This window comes from Natrix helvetica, assembly GCF_964273705.1.
Source record: "Natrix helvetica genome assembly, chromosome: 3".
NCBI classification, from domain to species: domain Eukaryota; kingdom Metazoa; phylum Chordata; class Lepidosauria; order Squamata; family Natricidae; genus Natrix; species Natrix helvetica.
The window spans coordinates 59,290,394-59,314,940 of record NC_138549.1 but is presented as its reverse complement, the minus strand read 5'-3'; the positions used below and the strand labels follow the sequence as shown (position 1 = coordinate 59,314,940).

Genomic DNA, 24,547 nt, shown 5'->3' with positions numbered 1-24,547 from the left:
CCCTATGCCACTTTCACCAGTCCATCCACTGGCGTCACGTGCTTCTGATGACCGACAATGTGGCCACCAAGGCGCACATCAACCGCCAGGGCGGCACCAGGTCCAAGAAGCTGATGAGAGAAGCAGAGACCCTGGGCCGCTGGCCGGAGAGTCACCTGGCGTCCCTCCGCTCTGACCACATCTCCAGAGTGGACAACACCCAGGCGGACTGGTTGAGCAGGACCACCATAGATTCTGCGGAGTGGAGACCGGATCCTGCTCAGTTGTCCCGCAGATTGGGCATGCTGACAGTCGACCTCTTTGCATCCAAGGACAACGCGCAACTTCAGCGGTTCTTCTCCTGCTTCCACACCCCAGGGGCGGAGGGGACGGATGCCCTTCGCTGCAGCTGGCCCCGAGGTCTACTGTACGCCTTTCCCCCTCTGCCCCTCCTCCCGCAGGTTCTCAACAAGATCATCATGGAAGACGCAGAAGTAATCCTCGTGTGTCCCCATTGGCCCCGCAGATTGTGGTTCGCCGACCTCGTCTACCTGTCGGTGTCTCCTCCGTGGCGGATTCTCCGAGCCAGGTCTCCCTCAGCCAGGGGGCCGTTGTCCATCCGGCGCCTCAGTGGCTTCAACTGGCCATCTGGCACTTGAGGGGGACCTGCTAAGGGGCGAAGGTTTGTTGGAGGAGGTGGTGCGCACCATCCAAGCGGCTAGACGTCCTTCTATGACAAGGATGTATGATGCCTCCTGGGCCGCCTTCGCCAAATGGTGTGAGGAATTGCATATTGACGCGGCCGCTGCACCTGTTTCCCGGGTTTTGGACTTTCTGCAGGGTGGCCTCGACAAGGGCCTGGCTCCTAACACGCTTCGTCGCCAGGTGGCGGCCCTTTCCACCGTTTGGTCTGGCGATCCTGCCTTGCCCCTCAGCAAGGTCCCCAGGGTGCGCCATTCTACCTGGCAGCTGTCTGTGGTCTTGCAGGCGCTCACCGTTCCACCCTTTGAGCCCCTGCGCACGGCGTCCCTACACCACCTGACTCTCAAGACAGCCTTTCTTATTGCCATAACGTCCGCCTTTTGTATCTCAGAGCTGGCGGCCTTGTCCGTTCGACAGGACCTGTGTGTGGTCTATTCCGACAGGGTGGTCTTGAGATTGGACCCGGCCTTCACCCCGAAGGTAAACATCGTCTTACCGAATTTTTGTCCACACCCATCGCACCCCAAGGAACGCTCCTGGCACATGCTGGATGTTAGGAGGCCTCTGAAAGTTTACATCGCCCGCACTGCGGCGTTCCGGAGGTCGGAGGCCCTCTTCGTTTTCTTTTCAACCTGGCTCCTTGGGGAAGAAGGTCTCGACGCCCACGGTTGGCAGGTGGCTACGGGCCTGCATTGCTTCGGCCTATGAGAGCCAGTCCAGGTAAGTGCCTCGCGGCATTACTGCACACTCCACTCGGAGCGCGGCCACCTCTGCGGCCTGGGACGTTTTTGCCTCGGCTGAGGCGTCTTTCGGCAGGAGAGTGCTCCAGGCGGTTGTGTCTGTGACCGAATCCCAGGAATCTTCTTCTGCCCGCCAGATGGACAATAACTTGGGTATGTCCCATTGCTTGGACTCTCCAAGCTGTGCACAGGAAAAAGACCATTGGCTTACCTGAAGGGTCCTTTTCTGTGCACCGCGGGAGAGTCCAACCCGCTCTGGATGTTCCGTCCGGGATTCGGGTTCTTCGTGTCAACAGGATTGTCTTCTTGGGCGCTTTGCTCCATCCTCATGTTCCTGACTTTATCGAAATTCTGGGGAGTGGCCACATGAGGAGGTGTGGTCAAAAGAAAAAAAAGTTCCTCAGTCCAAGGGCAACCAGACTGAATTAACCCATTGCTTGGACTCTCCCGTGGTGCACAGAAAGGGACCCTTCAGGTAAGCCAATGGTCTTTTTCTAATTTGTGAAATATTTTCCTTTTTTTAATTGCTGAGTTGTCCATTTATATTGATTGTGATCATTTTCCCCCCTCCATATTTATACTTTATATACAGGATTTATAGCTCTAGTTGATCTGGGTTCACGTTGTTCTCTAAGATTTACACCACCCACCACATCTTCTTCTTTATCAATTCTGCCTACGGCTACTTCTACTTTTTCAATCTCAATTATGGGTGTCTCCAGTAGTTCATCACCACTAATTCACCACTAATTCATCTTTTCCAGTTTTCTCAGCCATTCTCAGTTGCATAAAAAGCTTCTGCCTTATCAATTGCATCTATTCTATGTCTTTGTCCTTGCCATGTAAATAATAGACCTTCTGGTATAAGCCATCTATAATTAACACCTTTTTTAATCAGAACCTTAGTCAAGAATTGATATTCTCTTCTCTCTCACTCTTCTCAGAATTTGTTTCAGAACTACAATCTTCTTGCCTTTATATTCTAATTTACTATCTCTCATTTTCTGCAGGATTTGTAGTTTGATTGCTTTTCTGATAAATCTTACGTGATATTCTCTTCTCTTCTCTCTCACTCTTCTCGGAATTTGTTTCAGAACTACAATCTCCTTGCCTTTATATTCTAATTTTCTATCTCTCATTTTCTGCAGTATTTGTAGTTTGATTGCTTTCTTGGTAAAACTTACGTGGATTTCCCTTGGAAGAGCATTTCTCATTGCATATCTTGTATGTACTCGGAATGCTTCATCTATGCCATCCATCATCTTCTCTTGGGATATCTCTAATACATTTATCAATATCTCAGATATTATCTGTACTAGATTCTCTCCTCTTTCTTCTTCTATGTTTTGAAATCTTAAGAAGAATTCAGACCTATCCATCTCCCATCCTAATATTCCACTGCTCTACCTTTCCATGTCACTCAATCTGCTGTCTAACTCCTCAACCTTCTTCTCTTTTTGTTGAACCTTTTCTTCAATTTTTTGGAGTCTGTCTTCGTATTTCATCATCCAGTTTTGCATATCTTCCATTTTTCCTTCCATTTTAGCAACTTTTTGTTCTATTTTTTTGAGTTTGTTCAGCAAAGACCTTGAGTAAAGGCTTTTCCTGGCGAAAACAGTGCTGCAGAGCAACGCATGCTCCCTCTGGGGGCTCTGTGTCAGCAGCAAAGGTTTTCTGCAGTAATGGCAAAAGGCTTTGGAAATTGAGGGAAAGCTCCGATGTTTCAGACTTTTCCTCCATTTACAAAGCCTTTTGCGGTAGCTCTCATCTCTTATAAATGTATGTAGGAAGCATACCACGGTTGTAATGGGAGACTATCCAGATATCAACTGGGAGACCAACTCTGCAGCAAGTGGCCTCCGTTTGCAGAGATCTAAGGTTGAGATCACACGAGATCAATAGCATGAGTTCTCACGCTACTGATGTAGTGTGATCTTGCAGTGCTTTAGGCCTCCAATCTCTGCATACACACTGAAGACCTGAAGTGCCAAAACAGGCCAAGAAAATGAAGGCTCTCTAGATCTTTGCAAGGTATCCACAGGCCTAGTGCCTTTAAAGATCCAGTGCAGGGTGAAGGGGGAGGAATAGGCAGGGCAAATTTTGCAGAACCTCTGCAGTTGTTTGTAACAACTGCAGTGGTGCTGTCATAGTTTCGGGACTTGTTCGTAAATGCTAGGAGGTGCCTATTATGTACCTTCAAACGTTCACTAAGGGAATGCTCATAACCTGAGTATTACTTGTATTAATTTACATTTTTATTCTGGGGAACTGTGGCAAAATCTTCCACATCCTTAAATGAACAACCAAAATGAAACATTTTTAAACTATTTTTTTCTCTTTCTTCAAACATATATTGAGATAAAATATCCTACTTTTACATAATTTTTTACCCTTAAAAGAACCAGCAAAAAGAAACAAACTCATGGAACAGATGACTGATACTATTGTGGTATGCAATATATGTTCTTATGTATGTATGTGCTTATGCCCAAAGAACACTCAAATTATAAATGTATTAAATGTAAACTTTGTGAGCTACTAGAGGAAATAGTAAAGAATCTAGGCAACTCTAGCCAAACTCCAACCTACACAAGAAAGCTATACCCAAATTGAACCAATAATGAACAATTAACTCCCAGAGGATTTTACCCTGCTGATAAACCCTTGGAGGAAGACAAATGGAGGTATGTCACACATAGAAGGAAACACAATAATCTAACAAACCTCTACTGCCTAATCTAACCCAACACAACCAGAAGCAGCACCATTAAAACTGAGCAATCAATTTCTCCCCCTAGATAAAAATATGCAGCCCCACAACTAGGCAATAAAGTTAAGGAGCTAGGAGCACAAATAGTGTTCTCATTAATACTTCCAATGAAAGGTCAACACCCATTGAGGAAAAAAGACATCTAGAAATAAACCACTGGCTAAAGGGTTGGTGTTGCCAAGAAAACTTTGGTTTCCTGGACCATGGACTGCATTACCTATAAAAAGGACTATTGGCAAGTGATGGGCTGCACCTCACGAAAATAGGGGGGAAATTTAATCAGAAAAAGACAGCCCAACTCATCAGAAGAGCTTTAAACTAAAATTGAGTGTGGGAGGGTGACCAATCTTTAGACTCTCTAGAACACAAAACCAGTCATAATTACCAAGAAAACAAATCAAACAATGAGGTAGGAAGTGATGAGAAAAAAGAAAAGCTTAAACAACAATTAGGAGATGCAGTAATCATACCCATAAAGCATAAAAGTCTTAAAGTCTTAAATCTTATATACAAATGCTTAAAGCTTGGGGAGCAAACAGGGTGAACTAGAAGCAGTAGTACATGAGGGTAGATATAACGTAGTTGCTATTAAAGAAACTTGGTAGGACAAAACCCATGACTGGAATGTACTGATGGAATGAATACAAATTGTTCAAAAGAAACAGAACTACAAAAAGAAAAGGTGGAGTTGCACTATATGTGAGAGATCACTACCTATCTACAGAAATGCTCATGATCAAAGATAAAACCCCTTCAGAATGTATATGGGTCAGTATAAAAGGAGGGGAAAGTGACATTGCCATAGGTGTATATTACAGGCCACCCAATCAAGCAAGAAATAGATGAACTCTTTGCCAATGTTAACAAATGTATGTAGGAAGCATACCACGGTTGTAATGGGAGACTATCCAGATATCAACTGGGAGACCAACTCTGCAGCTAGTGGGAGATCAAACGGACTCTTAACCAACCTAGCTGACAACGTTATCATTCAAATGGTAGAGGATAGAACTAGAAGTAAAGCTATATTGGACCTAATTCTAATTAATAGAGAAGAAGTGATAGATGGAGTTGAAGTTGCCAGAGGTTTGGGTGAAAATGACCATATCATACTGGACTTCAATTAAAAAAAGCAAACACAAGCAATAGAAAATAATCCAACCAGTGTCTTAAACTTTAAAAGAGCTGATTTTAACAAACCCAGAGAAAGCATAGGAAAGATTCCATGGATGAAAATCCTAAAGGGAAAAATAACTCAAGAAGCATGGGAACTACCGAAAAAGAAATTCAAGAAGAAATGAGCATGGCTGCACAAAAATCTCTCACAGACTGAAAGAGAAAAAGGTCAAGCATAAATCACTGGGAATTGACAGTTTACACCCAGAATTCTGAAAGAGCTGGCAGATGTTATCTCAAAACCATTGTATCATATCTTTCAAAAATCCTGGAGTACTGGGGAAGTATTTGAGGATTGGAAAAGGGATGATGTGGTTCCCATCTTCAAGAAAGGGGGAAAAAACAGACACAGGAAACCATAGACCAATCAGTCTAACATCAATACCTAGGAAGAGCCTGAAAAAGGTAATAAAAAACAGATCTGCGAACAACTGGAAGAAAATAAAATAAAACTAGTAGCCAGCATGGGTTTGTTAAAAACAGATCATGCCAAACAAATCTTATTTCATTCTTTAATAAAGTGACTAAATTAGTAGACCAGTGAAATGCTGTAGAAATAGTATACTTAGTATACAGTAAGGCATTTGACAAACTAGACCACAATCTACTTCTTGGTAAGCTAGAAAAACATGGAATAGGCAACATCACCACCAGATGGATTTGGCTAACAAACCATACTCAATGAGTAGTCCTTAATGATACTACATCCACATGGAGAGAAGTAAGCAATGGGATACCATAAGCCAGAATACTTCACTATCTTCATAAATGACTTAGATGAGGGAATAAAAGGGGAATTCATTAAATTTGCAGATGATACCAAACTGCCAGGAATCACCAACATCCCAGAAGACAAACTCGGGATCCAAAAAGATCTTGACAAACTTGAACAATGGGCCTTTCCAACAAAATGAAATTTAATGTGGAGAAAAGGAAGATTTTATACATGAGCAGGACAAACCAAATGTACAAGTACAGGTTAGGTGACACTTGACTCAAGAACAGTAATTATGAGAGGGAACTTGGAGTCCTATTGGATGATCTCTTGAATATGAGTGAGCAGTGTGCAGCAGCCGCCAAAAAAACTAATACAATCATGAGTCAATCCTTACGAGAAAATGGGGTTACTGGGTCAAGTGCCTGAACTGGTAGCGACAATATCACCATGGACCAACACAATATAATAGTAGTAATGATGTCTATATAAAATAAGACAAAACAATAATACAATGCATGTGACGTTGCCATACAATGTCCTCAACTTTCTCCCTATATTTAGGGCTTTATATGTCAGCGATGAAAAACAACTCTCCTTTTTTAGGGGGTTTGAAACATGCTCTTTCTAATGAGAATGATTTAACAGAGTTTCCAGAAGGTCTTTTTTGTAAAAGCAGACTGAAAATACCCTATTTTTGGTATTTTTACAAAAACCGTCAACTTTACACTCAATTTTTGAACTATTGGAAAGCAGAAGGAGAATAAAATTTTGTATTGAAAACTTTGTATTGCTAAGTTATTGCACATAAAGTTTCGCGTTTCTCATACCTTTCCTTCCAGAGATAAAAAAAAGCCAAACTTTAACCTTTTTTCGAGCCGCAGTCATTTTTGACCAAATTATGTAGATGGAGATCCCTCATGAGAATGATTTTATTATTTTGTTTAATAGAATCAGATCACTTGACATGGAATGACCCTTTTAGCAGATGGCCTAATATCATCTGTCATCACCACTTAGTCAGAAAGATTCCTTTTTTTTTACAGGGAAAATAGAAAATAGAGTAGTATACCGTATTTTTCGGAATATAAGACGCACCTTTTCCCCTCAAAAAAGAGGCTGAAAATCTGGGTGCATCTTATACACTGAATACAGCATTTTTTGCCCCCGAAACCCCACCCCTTTTGCAGAAATGGTCGTGCATAGCCTTTAGGAGGCTTCCAGAGTGTTCCTGGGGGCTGGGGAGGGCAAAAATGAGTGAAAAACGGGCCATTTTGGGAAGGTCTGCAGAGTGCAAAACCTTTTTTAAAAAATTTGCCTCTTCAAAATCTTGGTGCATCTTATACTCCAGTGTGTCTTATACTCCGAAAAATACAGTAAGTTCTTTTATTGGCAGGTTCAATCATAGACTTGGCCTCTACAGAAAACTCTTTCAATAAATGAAATGAAATGAAATCTTTCATCCTGTTGTTTCACTCTCCTTTCCCAGAAGTGCTCCTAATTCTACATGCTGGGCTTGTGTTCCTATCTTGATATAACTGCTTGGTTCTTAATGTTGCCATTACTTGTCTTCTAAGGGGATGCTTTTACCTGCTCTCCTCCTCCTTAACTCTGAGGTGTGGGATATTCTATACTCTCATTGGCAAATAACAACAACATCTCATATTCTATACTCTCATTGGCAAATAACAACAACACAAGCAAATAGAATTATAATACATTTTATAACACCACCTCCCAGGACTATAGTGTGTGATGTGTGATTAGGGCATGATGGAATATATAAAAATTAATTCAATTGTTTTACATAACCATCTGAAAATATAATTAAGGTTAGGCTAAAAAAACAATGCTACTTAAATCACAGATGGGGATCTGTTCCTGTTATAGAGAAAACAATAAGGTTGATGGTAGAATGGATCTGCTATTAATATAGGGCATTCTGCACAGAGTTCCCAGAGTGTCTCATATATACAGTAACTGAGCTTGCATAAATAAAATAAGCACTGGAAACAAAAATAATGCTGTTATGTTTTTCTTTATTTTTGTTAATTAGTTTAATACATTAAGATAAAATAAATTCAGATTGTACAAAATTGAGTGAGTGAGCTCAAGCCTTAGAAGGTAGAAATAAAACTTGAGAACCATATTAGATGGGTTAGAGAGATTGGTGAAAATAAAAGGATATGTCTACACAAGTTAGGAATTTATTTGAATCAGAAGGATTCAATTTTACTTGTTTTTTAATTTTTTAGAAAATCCAAGGTTAAATCTGGGCCTGAATAATCTTAGCTTTCCCCTTCTCTTTATCCCAACAGATCTTCCTTATTTTCATTCCATTGCAGCTCTCTCTGTTTCAAATAGACAAGATTATTTTTAACCAGAAGGGATTAGGCAGACTCTTTTCTTCTTAAAAGAGCCAGAGCATGTCACATTACTTGCTTTGAAGCAAAGCCAATGTGTTTTGGTTGTCTGGGATGAAAGACTGAGAGAAGATTATCCTTACACATTGAGTATTGGTGAGAATTATGGAAATTGACACCCCATCATCTTGAGAATTGCATTACTCTTAAAGATGCTGAGCTTGACAGCTGGAGGGCTGGCAGCCCAAGTTCAAGACCTGAGCTTCCATGCAACAAGGTGAGCTTCCATTACTTGCCCCAGCTCCTGCCCAGGTAGCAGTTTGAAAGCATGCAAATGTAAATAGATTAATACTGTATTTCCCCAAAAATAAGACAGGGTCTTATTTTCTTTTTACCACGGAAATATGGCCTTGGCTTTATTATCAGGGGGAGACTTATTGTTATGAGGGTGCAGAAGGCACTGAGCATGATCACCTGGCTGCTGTGTTGCGCTGCTGCGACAGCACAACACAGCCATTTGCCCCTGAGGCTGTGCCCGCATTGTCCTGTCCCCATGCCAGGCTCTTTGAGAGCCCGCTCATAAGAGAGCAGTCACCTGGCAACCCCCTTCTCCAGCTGGGCAGAGTGCCACTCCCTGATCCAGCGGTATCTTGAAGGCACCAAGACATGGGGACAGATGCTTGCGCAGCTTGGTGCCTTCGGGATACCGCTGGGTCAGTGAGTGGCACTCTGCCTGGCTGGAGGGGAGTTGCATGAGTGCCTGTTCCGCCCCTGCTCATGAGCCTCCCAGCCTCACCACAACCTGGGCCAGCTCTCCCTGCAGGGCCAGGGCCACCTTCTTCCAAATCCCAGAAGTCTGCTACTAAGTCTTCCGGGAGCCGGGGCAGACAGTCTTCTGGAAGTGGCCACTCTGGGACTGCGCTTTCCACACTATGGTTGTGGTCTGGCTGCTGGAAGACTGTGTGCCCCGGCTCCTGGAAGACTCGGCAGCAGCCTTCCGGGGTTTGGAAGCCGCAGAAGAAGCCATCCTCAGTGCTGGGTTGGCAGTGGTGGCCCTGCCTTGCAGGGAGAGCTGGCCCAGGATGTGGTGAGCCTGGGAGGTGTGCGAGTGGGGGTTGCAATGGGCCCACATGCAGCACCCCCCCTCCGGCCAGGCAGAGTGTCACTCACCAACCCAGCGGTATCCTGAAGGCACCAAGCCACACAGGTACCTGTTCCTCCTAGCTCCTGTAGCTTGCTGCCTTCTGATACTGCTAGGTCAGTGAGTGGTGCTCTATCCGGCTGGAGAGGGGGGTTGCCGGATGGCTGCTCTCTTGTGACTGGGCTCCTGAAGAGCCTGGCCGGAGTGGGGGGGGGTTGTCCAATGGGCTTATTTTCAGGGGAGGGCATCTATTTTTGCCCACAACAAAAATCTGGCATGTCCTTATCTTCAGGACATGTCAAACACGGTGGGTGCCACTTCGGTGGAAAGATAACAACTTAAATTGCGCCTGTGGCATATAACTATGCTGCCCACATGACCATGGAAATTGTCTTTGGACAATGCTACTTCCCTTGGCCAAGAAACTGAGATGAGCATCATACCATAGAGTCAGACATAACTGACAGGGAAACCTTTACCATTACCTTTTACGTTAAATACCCCCTGTTAAGTAATTAAGCTCCCTGTTAGAAGAGCAAGTATGCAGAGAAGCGCAATGAGAGTGATATGGAATAACAAGCACAAACCAGCATACAGAGACACTGAATAGTATAAAAATATAGTAGTTTACTATGTAGAAATATAGAGGTATTCAGAGTCCGGTTAACAGTCCAAGTCATACACGGTTCAGTAATTCAGTTATCAAAATAGTCAGTCTAACACACAAAATATAGCTAAACAGTAGCAAACCACAATACCTCAAAATACACGGATCAGCTTCTAACAAAACAGAGAGCTAACAGCTATTCTGGCTCCCTCTTATGGCTGCTTGAGGTAACAAACCAATTACATCTCATAAGCATTTAAAGTAACAGTAAGGTAATCATAGCTTACATACATTGCCAAGCCAAGCCTAGGGTTACATCCCTAACACACACACCCAATTTAAACTTAAACAATACCATAACTTTTATGACAGTTATTATTTGGGCTCTCGGGATATAATTCAGGAATGGCCACTCCAAAAATGTGTTCTTTGTTATGCCCTCTTGTCTAAGTGAAAACTACATATTTCAAGAATGTATCTAGCTTGTTGTTGCTTACTCAAAATTCAGAACAGTGTTCTATATCTGCCTTCTTTTTTTTCTTTTTTTATTAAATTTTTAAAATAAGTTTTACAATTATTTCCCCCCTTTCCCTCCCTCCTCCCCCAACCATCCTCCTCTTCCCTCCCCCCGACCTCTCAGAGCAGAATACAGGGTATAAACATTTAACAACCATACGCTAACATAGGCTAACTAATTTTAACATGCTACCATTCTTGTGCTTTAACTCCCCTTTATTAAACTAACTTTAAATAAGTTGTAGCATTCCTTATGCCTTCATTCATAAGCTAACTGAAATTTTTTAGTCCGGTATTTGTTTTGAATATAGTCAATCCATCTTCTCCAGTCCAGCTTATACTTCTCATCTGAGTGGTCCTTCAGATATGCTGAAATTTTGGCCATCTCTGCTAAGTTTACTACTTTTAATGACCATTCTTGGATAGTGGGCAACTCTTCCTTCTTCCAATACTGTGCCACCAACAATCTTGCTGCCTTTGTTAAGTTCAAAATCAAATTAGTCTCTATAACAGTACAATCTGAAACTATACCTAACAAAAACAACTGGGGCATAAATTTAATCCCCCTTTTCAAAATATTTTGAATAACCCACCATATTTTTATCCAAAATGCTTTAACTTTTTTACAAGTCCACCAAATATGGTAATATGTGGCACTAACACAGTCACATCTCCAACATTTAGATTGTAGATTCGGATACATACAGGCTAACTTTTTTGGATCTAAATGCCATCTGCATCTTGTAAAAATTCTCTCTCAAGTTCTGAGCTTGTGTAAATTTTACATTTCTTACCCAAATCTCTTCCCATGTTTCCATCACTATTGGTTCTTCAAAATTTTGTGCCCATTTTATCATACAATCTTTAACTAATTCTGTTTCAGAGTCTATTTCTATCAATACATTATACAACATTTTTATATGCATTTGACCCTGATCCCTAATTTGTTTTACCAAATTATCCTCATTTTGGATAATACCAGTTTTCTGGTCTTTTTTCTTTTCTTTTCTTTTTTTTTGTAAAATTTTTTTATTGGTTTTACAGAAAATTTCAGGGAAAGGGATGGTGGATGAAGTTACAAATTTTAACAGCTACATTATGCAGGAAATGGCACTCCCCCCAGTTCTCACAACTTTCACTTATTAATACATTAAGTATTCACTACTTAGCAATATTTTGACAGCATATTTTTACCTTATATCTTCAAATAATTTCAATCTATTTTATATCAAATAGAAAAAAAATTCTCTATATTAGCAATTGCATTATTTTTCTAATTCACTTTTATGATCTAAGTTTTCTCGGTGTTGCCTCTTCTCCTCCCTCCAGCAAGGCTCCAGCACCTCCCGTGTCTTGTGTATCCCATGTGGTGTCATCGGTTTTGTCTAGGAACACTTTGTTTTTTTCCATGAAGACCTCCGCCTCCATGGTTGTGTTAATTCTAACTCTAGTGTCCTCCCAGAATATCAGCATACCTTCTGGGAGAAGCCATCTGAACCAAATCCCTTTCTGGTATAATTTCTTCGCTAACAACGAATATTTTTTTCTTTTATCTCAGTTTTCTGGTCTTTTTTCCATCTAGCTTGTAACTGTCTGTACTGAAACCAGGTTTGAGTTATCCTTTCCTCTCTTAGTACATTCAAAGATTTTAACTGTGGTACAACTCTATCTATACTAAGAAGTTCTGCATATGTAATTACATCTTGTATTTGTTCTATACTTATGTTCTCTATAGCGTGTCTGGGCACCTTCCACATAGGTATCTTATCATTTAACCTATATTGATATTTTTTCCAAACACGCAATAAAGCATTCCTTAAAATATGACTTTTAAAAATCTTATCCACCTTCTTGTCATATATTAGATAAGCATGCCAATCATATACCAAATCATAACCCTCAATATTCAATATTCTATCCTCTGTTAGGTTAATCCAATCGCTAATTGTTGTTAAAACTACTGCTTCATAGTATAATTTTAAATTGGGCATTTTTAAGCCTCCTCTTTCGCGTATATCTTGCATAATTTTAAGTTTTATTCTCGGTTTCTTCCCTGCCCAAATAAAGTTGTTAATACCTTTCTGCCATTCTTCCAAATTTGCGTCTTTTTAAAGTATTGGTATCATTTGAAAGAAGAATAGAAACTTAGGCAAAACATTCATTTTAACTGCTGCTATCCTTCCCAACAAAGAAAATTGTAGTTTTTTCCATTTATTCATTTCTGTCTGTATTTTATGCCATAATGGTTCATAATTATACTTATATAATTTCCCATTTGAAGTTGTAATATAAATTCCTAAATATTTAACCTTTTTTACTATCTCACATCCTGTTACTCTTTCTAGTTCTTCTTTTTGGTTTATAGTCATATTTTTAACTATCATCTTTGTCTTCCTTAGATTTACTTTAAACCCAGATACTTGACCATATTGATTAATTATATTCATTAAACCTGTAACTGATTCCCCCGGCTGGGTTAAAGTTACAACCAAGTCATCCACAAATAATTCCTAATCTTAATTCCTTGTAGTTCATCAGACCCACGTATTCTATTCAACAACAATTCCAAGGTTAAAATAAACTATAATGGAGACAAGGGACATCCCTGTCTTGTTCCTTTTTCAATTTTAAAAGATTCTGTTAAGCCTCAGTTAACTATAATTTGTGCTGTCTGTTTCTGATATATTGCCTTAATAGATTGAATGAAATGCTCTCTGAACTGCATCTTTTGTAATATTTTTATTAAATATTGCCAATTGACTTGATTGAATGCTTTCTCCGCATCTAAAAATAAAAGCACTGCTGGGACTTGATTATTCTTTCTCAAATATTCCATTATATTGATAATTTGTCTTATATTACTTTTCATTTGTCTCCCCTGTATAAAACCAGTCTGGTCAATTCTGAATCATTTGTTGCACAATTGGCATTAACCTGTTTACCAGTATTTTAGCGAAAATTTTATAATCTGTATTAAGTAATGAAATAGGCCTGTAGTTGTTTGGCTGGGTAGAATCCTGATCTTCTTTTGGAATCAAGGAAATAAAGGCTGTTTTCCAGTATGGGGAACCCTTCCTTCCATTTGGATTTTATTAAATAATTCCCTAAGAGGTTCTACCATTTCTAGTTTTTTATAATAAACTGCTGTCAAACCATCTGTGCCAGGAGCCTTGCCAATTTTTAACTGCTTAATTGCCAGGAAAATTTCCTCTGTAGTTACAAGTTGATTCAATCTTCCCCTTTGCTCATCTGTGAGTATAGGAATTTTCTCTTTCTCCAAATATCTATCTATGTCTGAACCTTGTATTTTATCACCAGCATACAATCTAGTGTAAAATTCTAAAAAAGTCTTTTTAATCATATCCTGTTGAAAAACTTCTTTACCTTTGTATTCTACTTTCTCTATAATACGAGACTTTTGTTTTTTCCTTAACATGCATGCTAACCATCTACTTGGTTTATTGGCATTGCAAAAAGTGTTGTGTTTAGCATATAGAAGATTAGTGGCTATCTGGTCTGACATCAACATATTAAACTGCCCTCGCAATAAGGTAATTACCTCTTTTATCTTCTTATCATCTGGTTTAGACATTAACTCCTGCTTTTTTTTAAATCTCTTCCTCTAATTCCCTTTGTTTCTCCCCTTGTCTGCGCCTATAAATATTATTCAAATTTATTAAAACACCTCTCATGTATGCTTTACTTGCGTCCCAAACCATTTCCACAGATGTCCCTTATGCATATTAAAAGCAAAATATTCTTTCAATAATTTTTTACATTCCGTAACATTTCTCTCATATCTAAATAGATTTTCATTTAATCTCGAAGACCTCCTAGGTCGCTCTCCATATTCAAATTCCATCCAAACCGGGTTGTGATCTGTTAAAGTTCTCGGGCATATCTTAGTCTTCTTCACCCCAGAAGAAAAGTCATTTGTAATTAGTATAAAATGAATTCTAGAAAGGGATTGATGCCTATCAGAAAAAAATGTGAAATCCCGTTCTTTAACATTCTGTTCTCTCCAGATATCTCTCAATTCAAAATCGTCCATCATATCAAAAAAGGATTTAGGTAATCTTGCTCGTGTTTGAGTATTTTGCAAAAGCCTCTTCTTGTCTTGAATTGGATCCAGTACTCCATTCCAGTCACCCAATAAAACACAGGATCTATAACCCCATTGTGTTAATTTAGTGTGAAGCAATTTATAAAAATTTTCTTGTTGTTGATTGGGAGCATATACTCCTGTTAAGAGTATTTTCTTTCCTTCTATTAATAGTTCAATTGCAATATATCTTCCTTGAGGATCTGCTTCAATTAATTCAGCCTTTAAGTCTTTTCTTAAATATATGACTATACCGTTTTTCTTCTCTAGAGCAGATGCTACGAAGTGTGGTCCCAGTCTTGCGTTCATCAAGTATTTCTGATCCTGTGTTCTAATGTGTGTTTCTTGTAGACAAATTACATCATTTTAAAATTGTTTCAAATAGTGAAATATTTTTTTCCTTTTTTGTGGTGAGTTTAAGCCATTAACGTTCCAAGTTAGAAATTTAATTGTCATCTTCAGCACGCTGAAGCTTTCTAAGAGCTGTCTGGAAATCTTGCTGGGATTTCACCTTCGGTCCTGCTCCTACCACAGCTTCTGTGTTCATATTTATATTTTCTTGGAGTATCATCTGAGCTTGTTGAGACTTTAATTCTTGTTCTTTATGTTTAGTGGCCGCACGGGTTTGTCTTTGTTCCATAATTTCTTCTGTTTCCTGCAGTAAACTCACAACCCTCACTATCTTGCTGCCGGGGGTCCTCTGCCTCTTTTCTTTCTTTGGGACCTGGAGATGGAGGGCATCCTACCTTTAATACTATGCTATAAAAATCTTTTGCCTTCCAGACAGAATTGAGACGATGTCTTTCTCCCAGGTAGTTCACCACCAATCCGGCTGGGGTCTCCCATCTGTATTAAATCTGGTGATTTTTAAGTTCATCCACTAGAAATGCATAGTCCTTTCTAGATCTCAACATTTTGGGGGGGATTTCTTTCAATACTATCACATCTTGACCTGCCACTTGTAGTTTATTTTTATAGGTTGCTTGTAATATTTCATTCCTAATTTTCCTGGTGACAAAATAGATTACAATATTTCTTGGCAGTTGTCTTTGTCTGGCAATCCATGATTTAATGCGGTGAATTTTGTCAATTTGCCAGGCACATTCGGCCTTTGGTTCCCCAGTTAATTGAGCGAAAGCATCTGCAAAAATCTCTCTTAAATTTTCTTGGTTATGTTCTTTCAAACCCCTTATCCTCAGGGCAAATTCCATTGTTCTATATTGTATCATTGTAAGCTCAGCCTCCGACTTATCAATTTTACGTTGTGCCTCCATAAGTTTATTGTCCAACTTTATATTAGACTCATTAATTTCTTCCACCTTCTCATCAAGAGATGTTACATAACCAAATAATCCTTTAAATGCATCGACTATATCCTCCCTTATCTCTTGGTTACGCATTTGGATTAAATCCTTAATTCCAGATATTTCATCAGAGACATCTTTAAAGGCATTTGAAATTTTCCCCTCCAAGACAACTGCCTGTTCTTTTAATGCATTTTGTAAGTTATTTTGTAGAGTCTTCAGTGTCAAGGTTTGTGTTTGTGTTTCCACCGGAGGTAGTAAAGATTGCACCTTTTGCGACTGCGCTGGAGAACTGCCAGCGCTTTTAGAATATCTGCCTTCTGATTCAGATAGAAGTTTATAAATTTGTATTAGGTAAGCCTACCAGGATGTATATTTATGAAATAAACTCAGAATGAATAGCTTAAAGTCGAAGTGCAGCTTCTGAATCACGCAGTACAGTATTCAATAGAAAGACTTGCGAATTTGGAAAACCCATTATGTTTCTTTCCATATCACTAAACAGCAAGACTCCAAAGTTGAAAGGGAGGAATATAGGAAAATAGGCTCCTTGGAAGCAAATTGTCTAATTGAGACAATCTGTTAGCTACAGAAATCTGAGAAAATCAAAACTTTAGTAGCACATGGAAGAAAATGGGTTATTACCAAACTTGACAGTTTCAAACTGTAACTAGTTTTCTGGTACTTTACATAGCTGAATATTAAGAGAAGGCATAAACCTTTTTCCTTAGGAATAGCTGTTAGCCTTGGCCTTCAGATGGAATGTTCTTATTGCCCTTTTTTTCTCTACTTTGCAGAGTCAAGCCATGCGCATTGTCCGAACAGTGGGGCAAGCATTTGAAGTCTGCCATAAATTGAGCCTTCAGCATACACAGCAGAATGCTGATGGCCAAGAAGACAGTCATAGTGAAAAGGGCAGCGAGGATTTGGAAGCATCAGGTAAAAAAAAAACAATGATGGGAAAGGTTCTATCTTTCTACTAACAGAAAATTCTCCTCTAGAAATTTTTTATTTTTGTTCTCTTACATACCATTTTAAGTATACATTCTTCTTCTTTACATTTGTCATTCTTATACATTTATTATTCCATTTAATAGGTTATAATATAGTTTGGGTTGCTTTATTTACCATCCCTTCCTCCTGTTGTGACACCACCTTATTTTCCCTTTCTTTTCTCTCTCCCTCCCTTCTCTACTTCCTTCCTTCCTCCTCTCCTTCCCCTTCCTTCTTCCCTTCCCTTTCTCCTACTCTTCCTCTTCCCCTCCGTATCCTCTCTTCTCTCTTCCTCTCCCTTCCATCCTCCTCTCCTTACCTCTTTCTTCTTTCCCCCGTCTTCCTTTCATTCTCTCCTCCTCTCCCCCTTTCTTTTCTGTTGTTGTAGGTGTCTCTTTCAGACCTCATATATTTCCTTGGGGTGGTATTCCTCAAACCCAAATAAAATTTGGTATCATTTCTTATTCCCTTACCTTCGCGAATCTATCCTAACTATGTTTTCCCTTCTTTTATATCTCACTCTTGAATATATACTTATATATTTAATATTTTATTTTCTGTTTTCCCCTTCTTCCCCCCCTTTTCCATTTAACAGTGCATAGTCTAGGTTCTATATCTTCTCTCTACTTTTTTTTTTTATTAAAAGAGTTTTGTACAAACAAATTTTCCCCCTTTTCACCCCCCCTCCACACAATATAAATCTCATACAAATGCTATACCCCCCCAACCCCCCCGCAAAAATTCACATTCAGATATTATACCAAACACTTTACCCCCTCCTCTCCCCCCATCTTAAAATAGATTACTCATAACCCCTCTCCTCCCAACAAAAACTATATAAATTACTCTTAAATTAATAATAACACATTGATCATTTTCTAAGCTAATTTAACATCTATAACTCTTAATATAAATTTCTCCTAGCCTAACAATGTTTCATTAGTCCCATCTTCTAATTTATTCATACATATATATTGCCCCACCCTCCACCCTAACCCTCCCCCACCTCCCACACAAACCCACCCCCCTGACTTCCGCTGTATACCACTCTAACAATTCCAAACATCCCATATACTATTTACTCAGATCATCTATCGGTCTAAACATTCTTACCTAAAGGCTAGGTAATAACTCCTAGTCTGGTATTTATTCTGTATATAATCAATCCATTTTGCCCATTCCTGTGTGTAATCCTCCTGTTTCTGAGCTTTTAAGAAAGCTGAAATTTTTGCCATTTCAGCGAACCCCGCCACCTTCTGAATCCATTGATCAATTGTCGGCAAAAAATCTTTTTTCCAATGTTGCGCAATCAACAACCTAGCTGCTGTAACCATATACAAGGCCAATTTTGTTTCCCCTTTGGTAAAATCCTTAACTATACCCAATAAAAACATTTGTGGAGTGAATTGTATTCTTTTCTTAAATACATTCTGCATAACCCACCATATTTTTATCCAAAAAGCTTTAACCTTGTTACAAGTCCACCATACATGAAAAAAGGTAGCATCTAGACACCCGCATCTCCAACATTTTGGTTGAACATTTGGGTACATGCATGATAATTTTTTAGGATCTAAATACCATCTGTAAAACATTTTATAAAAATTCTCCCTTAAATTCTGTGACTGTGTAAATTTAACATTCTGAACCCATATTTTTTCCCACGTTTCCAACATAACCACTTCACCAAAATTCTGAGCCCATTTAATCATACAATCCTTAACCAATTCACTTTCTGAGTCTCTTTCTAACAGTACATTATATATTCTTTTAACTTGTTTTGGACCAGTCTCTTTTATCTGCTTAATCAGTTCCACTTCTTTATCCATAAAGCCGACCCTACGATCTTCTTCCCATCTCTTCTGAAGCTGTATGTAATGTAACCAATTTAAAGTAATTCCTTCTTCCAACAGCTGTTCCAAAGTTTTTAACTTCCATTCGCCCCCATCAGCAATAAGCACATCTTTATATAAACACCCCCCGAGTGACTTAATATTCATAATCCCCATGGTGTCTGCAAGATCCAACCAAAGCGGTATTTTATAATCCCAATTGGGCCGGTGCTTCTTCTCTACTTTTTTTTCTAGTTTCCTTTCTCTAGCCAATCATAAAATCTTCCCCATGTCTTGAAGTACTCCGATTCCTCTTTATTCTTTATTTTCATTGTCAACCTAGTCATCTCTGCACAGTCTAATATCTTTTTTTATTATCTCTTCATCTGTTGGTAGCTTATTTAATTTCCAATTTTGGGCAAATGCAATCTTGCTGCTGTAGTTACATTCCCCCCTTTCTGTTAAGATGTCTTTGTATCTAATAATATTTTTCATACTACTAATATTTGGATGTGTCAGTGCTTCCATTGTTGAAAGCCACATTGGTATTTCTAAATAGTGTTTCCCTTTCACTCTTTCCCATATTGTTAACAATCCATTCCTTACATAATGTTTTTGAAAATAGCTATGTGCCTTGCTTTTACCATACCACAAAAAAGCATGCCAACCTAGTTGCTAATCATGACCCTCCAATGTCAATAATCTTGTATTTCTCAGTATGATCCATTCTTTCATCCAAGATAATCTCGCTGCTTGATAATACAATTCCCAGTTTGGTAATCCAAATCCACCTCAAACTCTTGCATCTTGTAACATTTTTATATTAATTCTTGCTTTCTTCCCTTGCCATGTATATTTCCCCACTATTTTATTCATACTTTCAAAGTATTTTTTCGCTAATTTTATCGGTATTGTTTGGAATAGGTCAGCCAACTTTTATTTACCACTAGCTGACAATGCAGACAAGTAATTCATCATATTTATCTTTTAAATTCTCATCTTCGAAAGCAAATCATAGAGATTGTCAAAAGTTATGAGAAAGTCAAAAGTGCAGAGTAAAAGTCAAGATTCCAATTTGCTTTCTAGCCCTTAAACAGTTAAACAGTTCTCAAGATCTATCGTTCCTTTTGTCTTGCTAATGGCTTCGTCTGTCTGTTCGTTGCTAGCCCATGGGTACGAGAGCTTTCTAGCGCCTGGTCTCCCCTCCCTCTCTCCTGCCACTCTTTCTTTAAAAAGTTTTTAGCCAGAGGTTAAGGTTAATTACAGGAATGTTGTATTTTCAAGCAATCTTATTATCTCACCCAGATGATAACCACTGATTTTCCGTGTTTTGTTGCAGTCTCTCAGCCATGGTAGCTCATAATGGCTGCCTTCCTTGCTTTGGGTCCAGAGGCCATTGCAAGCAATTGCAGGCATTTTAGGGGATTGTGGGTTCCCCAACTACACCCACCTGTGCCCCTCCTCTTCACTGCCCCCCAGGGCAGCTATGGTTAAACACCCCACAGCACAGTAGAGAATCTGATGGTTCTTCGGAGAGCCCCCCCCCCCTCCGGAGAACACATCCTGTTGCTGAGATTCAGGCCATACCCCGTCCTACAAACAGAAAATTGAAGTCCTCCACAGATAGAAAAAGAAGTGGCAAAATTTTATTTTAGTGAAGAATGACTTACCCAGAGCAAGTAGAAAAATGCCCTCACCTCTTACATACAGAACTGAAAGAGTGGAGCTAATCTTTCTCTGCATGGAACTAATCTTTCTCTGTAGGCCTACTGAGACTTCACTTTTACCTCTCCTAAACCCGAAGTTAGGAACTTATCTTAGAGTCTGCCTATATTGCTCCTATAATTGACAATGGTCTGACTAGAAAACCTAAGAAAAATAGACTGTCAGGGTTCCAAGTAACCCTGGACTAGAATCTGTTGTGGGACCACGATTGGAGGTTGAAGCTGCAGCGGTGTCTGAGCAATATCGGCTGCAGAGCTATAACCAGCAGCTGGAAATATCCGAGCTGATGGATGGGCATTGGCTGCAGGATCAGGGCAGGCTCCACTGATATTGCACCCACCCTTGCCCGGGGTAGAATGCCCATCCATGAGGGATCTGGTTTGCTGGAGGCAGTCTAAAGACCAGCTGCTCTGGTGGAGTACTTAGGCTGCAGAGTCTTTGCTGCAGTCCCTGTGTCACCAGGCTGGGCTGGTTCTGGGTCATCTGCAATCCCATGGTGACCGTCACCCCAGCAGGTCTGGTCCAATGCATTGAGGCTATGGGCCGAATCGCTCCGTGCTGAGTGAAAGGAGGTAGACACTCTGCTCAGTAGCACTGTGGCCTCTTTGCCTGGGAAGGTGAACTTGGGCTGGGCCAAGGTTCATCTGGGCTGCTCAGTGCCAAAGGGTTGACCAAGCTGTGTTGGCCAAACTGCTCCAGGAGACCAGCTAGTGACTGGCTGTGTTACAGTGGTGGGAATCCCCATTCTCTGGAGTGCTTGCGGCGCATCTGCTCCTGTATTCTCCATTCGAGGGTCAGGATTTGTTTCACTCAGCTCCCACTCATCTGTGGCTCCGACAGGATCATCCCGGTCATCATCTTCTGGAGTGATGAGCTCCTGCAGCTTCGCTTCATAGGGTCAGGACCAGTTTCACGACTTGCTCAGGTGCTGGCTCTTTGGGTCAGACACCCAGCTGGTGCTCCCTTTCTGTGCCTTCTTCTGCCTCTACCACGGCTTGGGAAGGGGAATAGATGGTCTCAATAAATTGCTGAACCATCTCCTGTGGCTCTATCCATGGCTTCCTTGTCTTCCTACATCTTCCCTGAGTCTTCGCAGTGGGTGGTTTCAATACAGGAGCTGACACACAGGATTTCATTAGCTGAATGAATATTCTCACCAGGTTCTTGTCCATAAAACTGCTCAGCTCCTCCATCTCCCTGGGGGTCATTGCATACATCTTGTGCTTAGTCAGTTTCACCCTCAATTGCACAGTTCGTGGGATGATGTGGAAGGATCATCTTGGACTCCTCTTCACTTTCACCAGGTGTTGAACTTCATAAAGTACTCTCTTGGGATGTGTGGCTTCCCTGACCTGGGGTCTGCCAGGGCATTCACTAGTTTGGCCCTCTCTTCCTCTCTCATCCATGCTCCACCCGTCCCTCTTATCTTTTCTACTAACTCTGCCATTTTGGGGGCTACTATGTCTCTTTGTAGCTCCCTGCTCTCATGCCCACTGGTTCCATCAGACATGTGGCAGGCATCCCTCCACTCTTGTGATTGAGCCATTAGCTTGCTCGAACTTCATAAACTGTCTCAGCTTCCTTACTCTTAGTCCTAACTTCTCAACCATCTGCAAGCTGACCAAGCAAAAGGTGCAGCCTGAGTCTACTAGGATGGTGAAATCCCCCCAGGCTCCTGAGTGGCACACCTCAATGTCCACTTGAGCAGTGAATGGGGCAATGGTTCCACTTACCATTGCGCCAGCCTCCCCCTCACTGGGTTTGACAGGAGTCAGAGTTCCCTCTCCACTGAATTGGGGAGAAACCTCCACAATCTGATGCGTCAACCACATTTTCTCCTTTGCCTTATTTGGCACTTTCTTGGTCTTTGGTTGGCTTGAGACTCTGGGCTGCTATTGGTTGTGACACTGGGAAAGTAGCAGCCTGATGGTCCTCCTTTCCACACAGAAAATAGGCTCCTGCTGGGTGCCATGGGCTCTCCCTCAGGGTTGAGGAGCTCATCCGGGATCCCTTGGGATAGGCAGTTTTGGTACAGCTCCCAATTCAGTCCATCTTGGAACTGTTAGACCAGCAATTTCTCTGGCCCCCCTCTCAGCTTTCCTGCTAAGCCTTGGAATTCTCGGATATATTCGGCCACTGATCTGGCTCCCTGGCAGATGGTCCAGATCTCTGCTTCAGCCCGGCAGCATGTGAGGGGTCCCTGAATCTGGCCCGAAGCTTCTCCATGAAGGCATCAATGTTCCCCAACTTCGGAGCTCCTTCATCATGGAGGAATACTACCCAGTCTGCAATGTTCCTTTCCAGACTCACAGTGATGGTGTTCAAGCATGCAACATCATGTGGATAGTTGGCCCCGTACTGGTCCATGTGGCTTCACACTTGGTTTAGGAAGTCGGCTAACTTACCTGGCTTCCAGTCGAATGTTCCTCTCAAGGGAGGGGGTTCTCAGTTGTACCGGATCAGCACCTAACCTTGTGGCACCCCCACTGCCTATGGAATCACTTGTGCTTGTAGTCCTGCAGCACCCTGAGGCACTTGGGATGGCAAGGGGCACATGGAAGCTTGGGCTTGTCCAGTTCCCGCTTCTGGAGCTAGTGTTGCTTGGTACATTAATGCCGCTTCGTGCACCTCTATCCCAATGAACCTCTCTCTCAGTTGTTCCACTGAAGGGCTGTGGCATGCCGTCAGGTACCTCCAGTCCATTGGTTTCTCCCAATCAACAGCGCTCTTGGTTTTCTACTTCGATCCCTGGGTCACAGCCACCCCTGGTGGGATAAGAGGTAACTCTGCCTCAGCGGTCGTTCCCACTTTACCCCACCATAGTTTCTTCAATCCAAGGAAGGTCCCCTCCCCAGTTACCACACCTTCCTCTCATGCTGGTGACTGTTCCGTTTTCTCCATTCACCCTTTGGATCGAGTTATGACCACTTGCACTCCAGAGTCCACACCGGTGCTTCTTTTGAAGGGACTGTATCATCTTTTGCAGCCACCTGTGCTCTCCACTCCATGCTAGGCATCTGTTCTGATCTAGGCTTCCCAAGAGCATGAAGCAAACTCCTGGTCCCAACAAAAAACCCTTTTATTAATTTACTGCTCATTCACATACAGCAAAGTCTTTCAAGGGAGAATTTACCTTATCTGGCATAGAGAGCTGCCAGGCTGATATCTGCAAGGAGTCTCAGAGTCATGAGGCAATTAAGTGGCATGCGAAGAAGAGATTTCTTAGGGGTTATTTACAGGGGTATTTTAACCAAATTTTAAGGGGGGGTTGATTCAGATGGCTCAGACAGGCTTGGGGGGGAGTGTGCCAGGGCACAGGCCAGAGCTAACTAATGGGCGCGGGTTGGGAGTGCTGGGAAGGGTTGGGATTTGGGGGAGACATTAAACCATTCCATTGGGGGGGTTCACCATCCCTACTGTTTGTGGGAGAGGCAGATATGGTGGGGGCCGAGGGCCAAATTATGTTCGGAGGACGCAGGTTTGCTGTTTAAGAGTGATTGCGTGTTCCGACCCTCATCGCTCTTCTCGCACCCCCGGGTGTTCGGGATTACAGGACCCTGGTCTCCAGCTGGTGTCACTTAACGCCAGGTCTGTGGTACATAAGGCTCCCCTCATTTACGACCTCATACAAGAGGGTAGAGCGGACCTGGCGTGCATTACGGAGACCTGGCTGGGCCATGAGGGGGGTGTTCCCCTTAGCGAACTATGCCCACCAGGCTTCTAGGCGTTTCACCAGCCAAGAGCCCAGAGCAGGGGCGGGGGGTGGCGGTGGTTATTAGGGAAAGTCTCAGGCCTCAGGAGGTCACTGTGCCTCAGATAGGCGGGTGTGAGTCCCTTTTTGTGAAGTGGGGCCTTGGAGCTCAGGTGGGCCTTTTTGTTACA

General features: G+C 41.5%; 1 protein-coding gene across 1 annotated transcript in view; it reads left to right on the top strand.

Annotated features, from left to right (window-relative positions):
• LOC309388801 (carboxyl-terminal PDZ ligand of neuronal nitric oxide synthase protein-like) overlaps positions 1-24,547 on the top strand; it is a 140,990-nt gene that overhangs the window by 64,492 nt on the left and 51,951 nt on the right. The window contains 1 exon segment of the mRNA XM_081946444.1: positions 16,913-17,054. Coding sequence (XP_081802570.1) covers positions 16,913-17,054 — 142 coding nt within the window.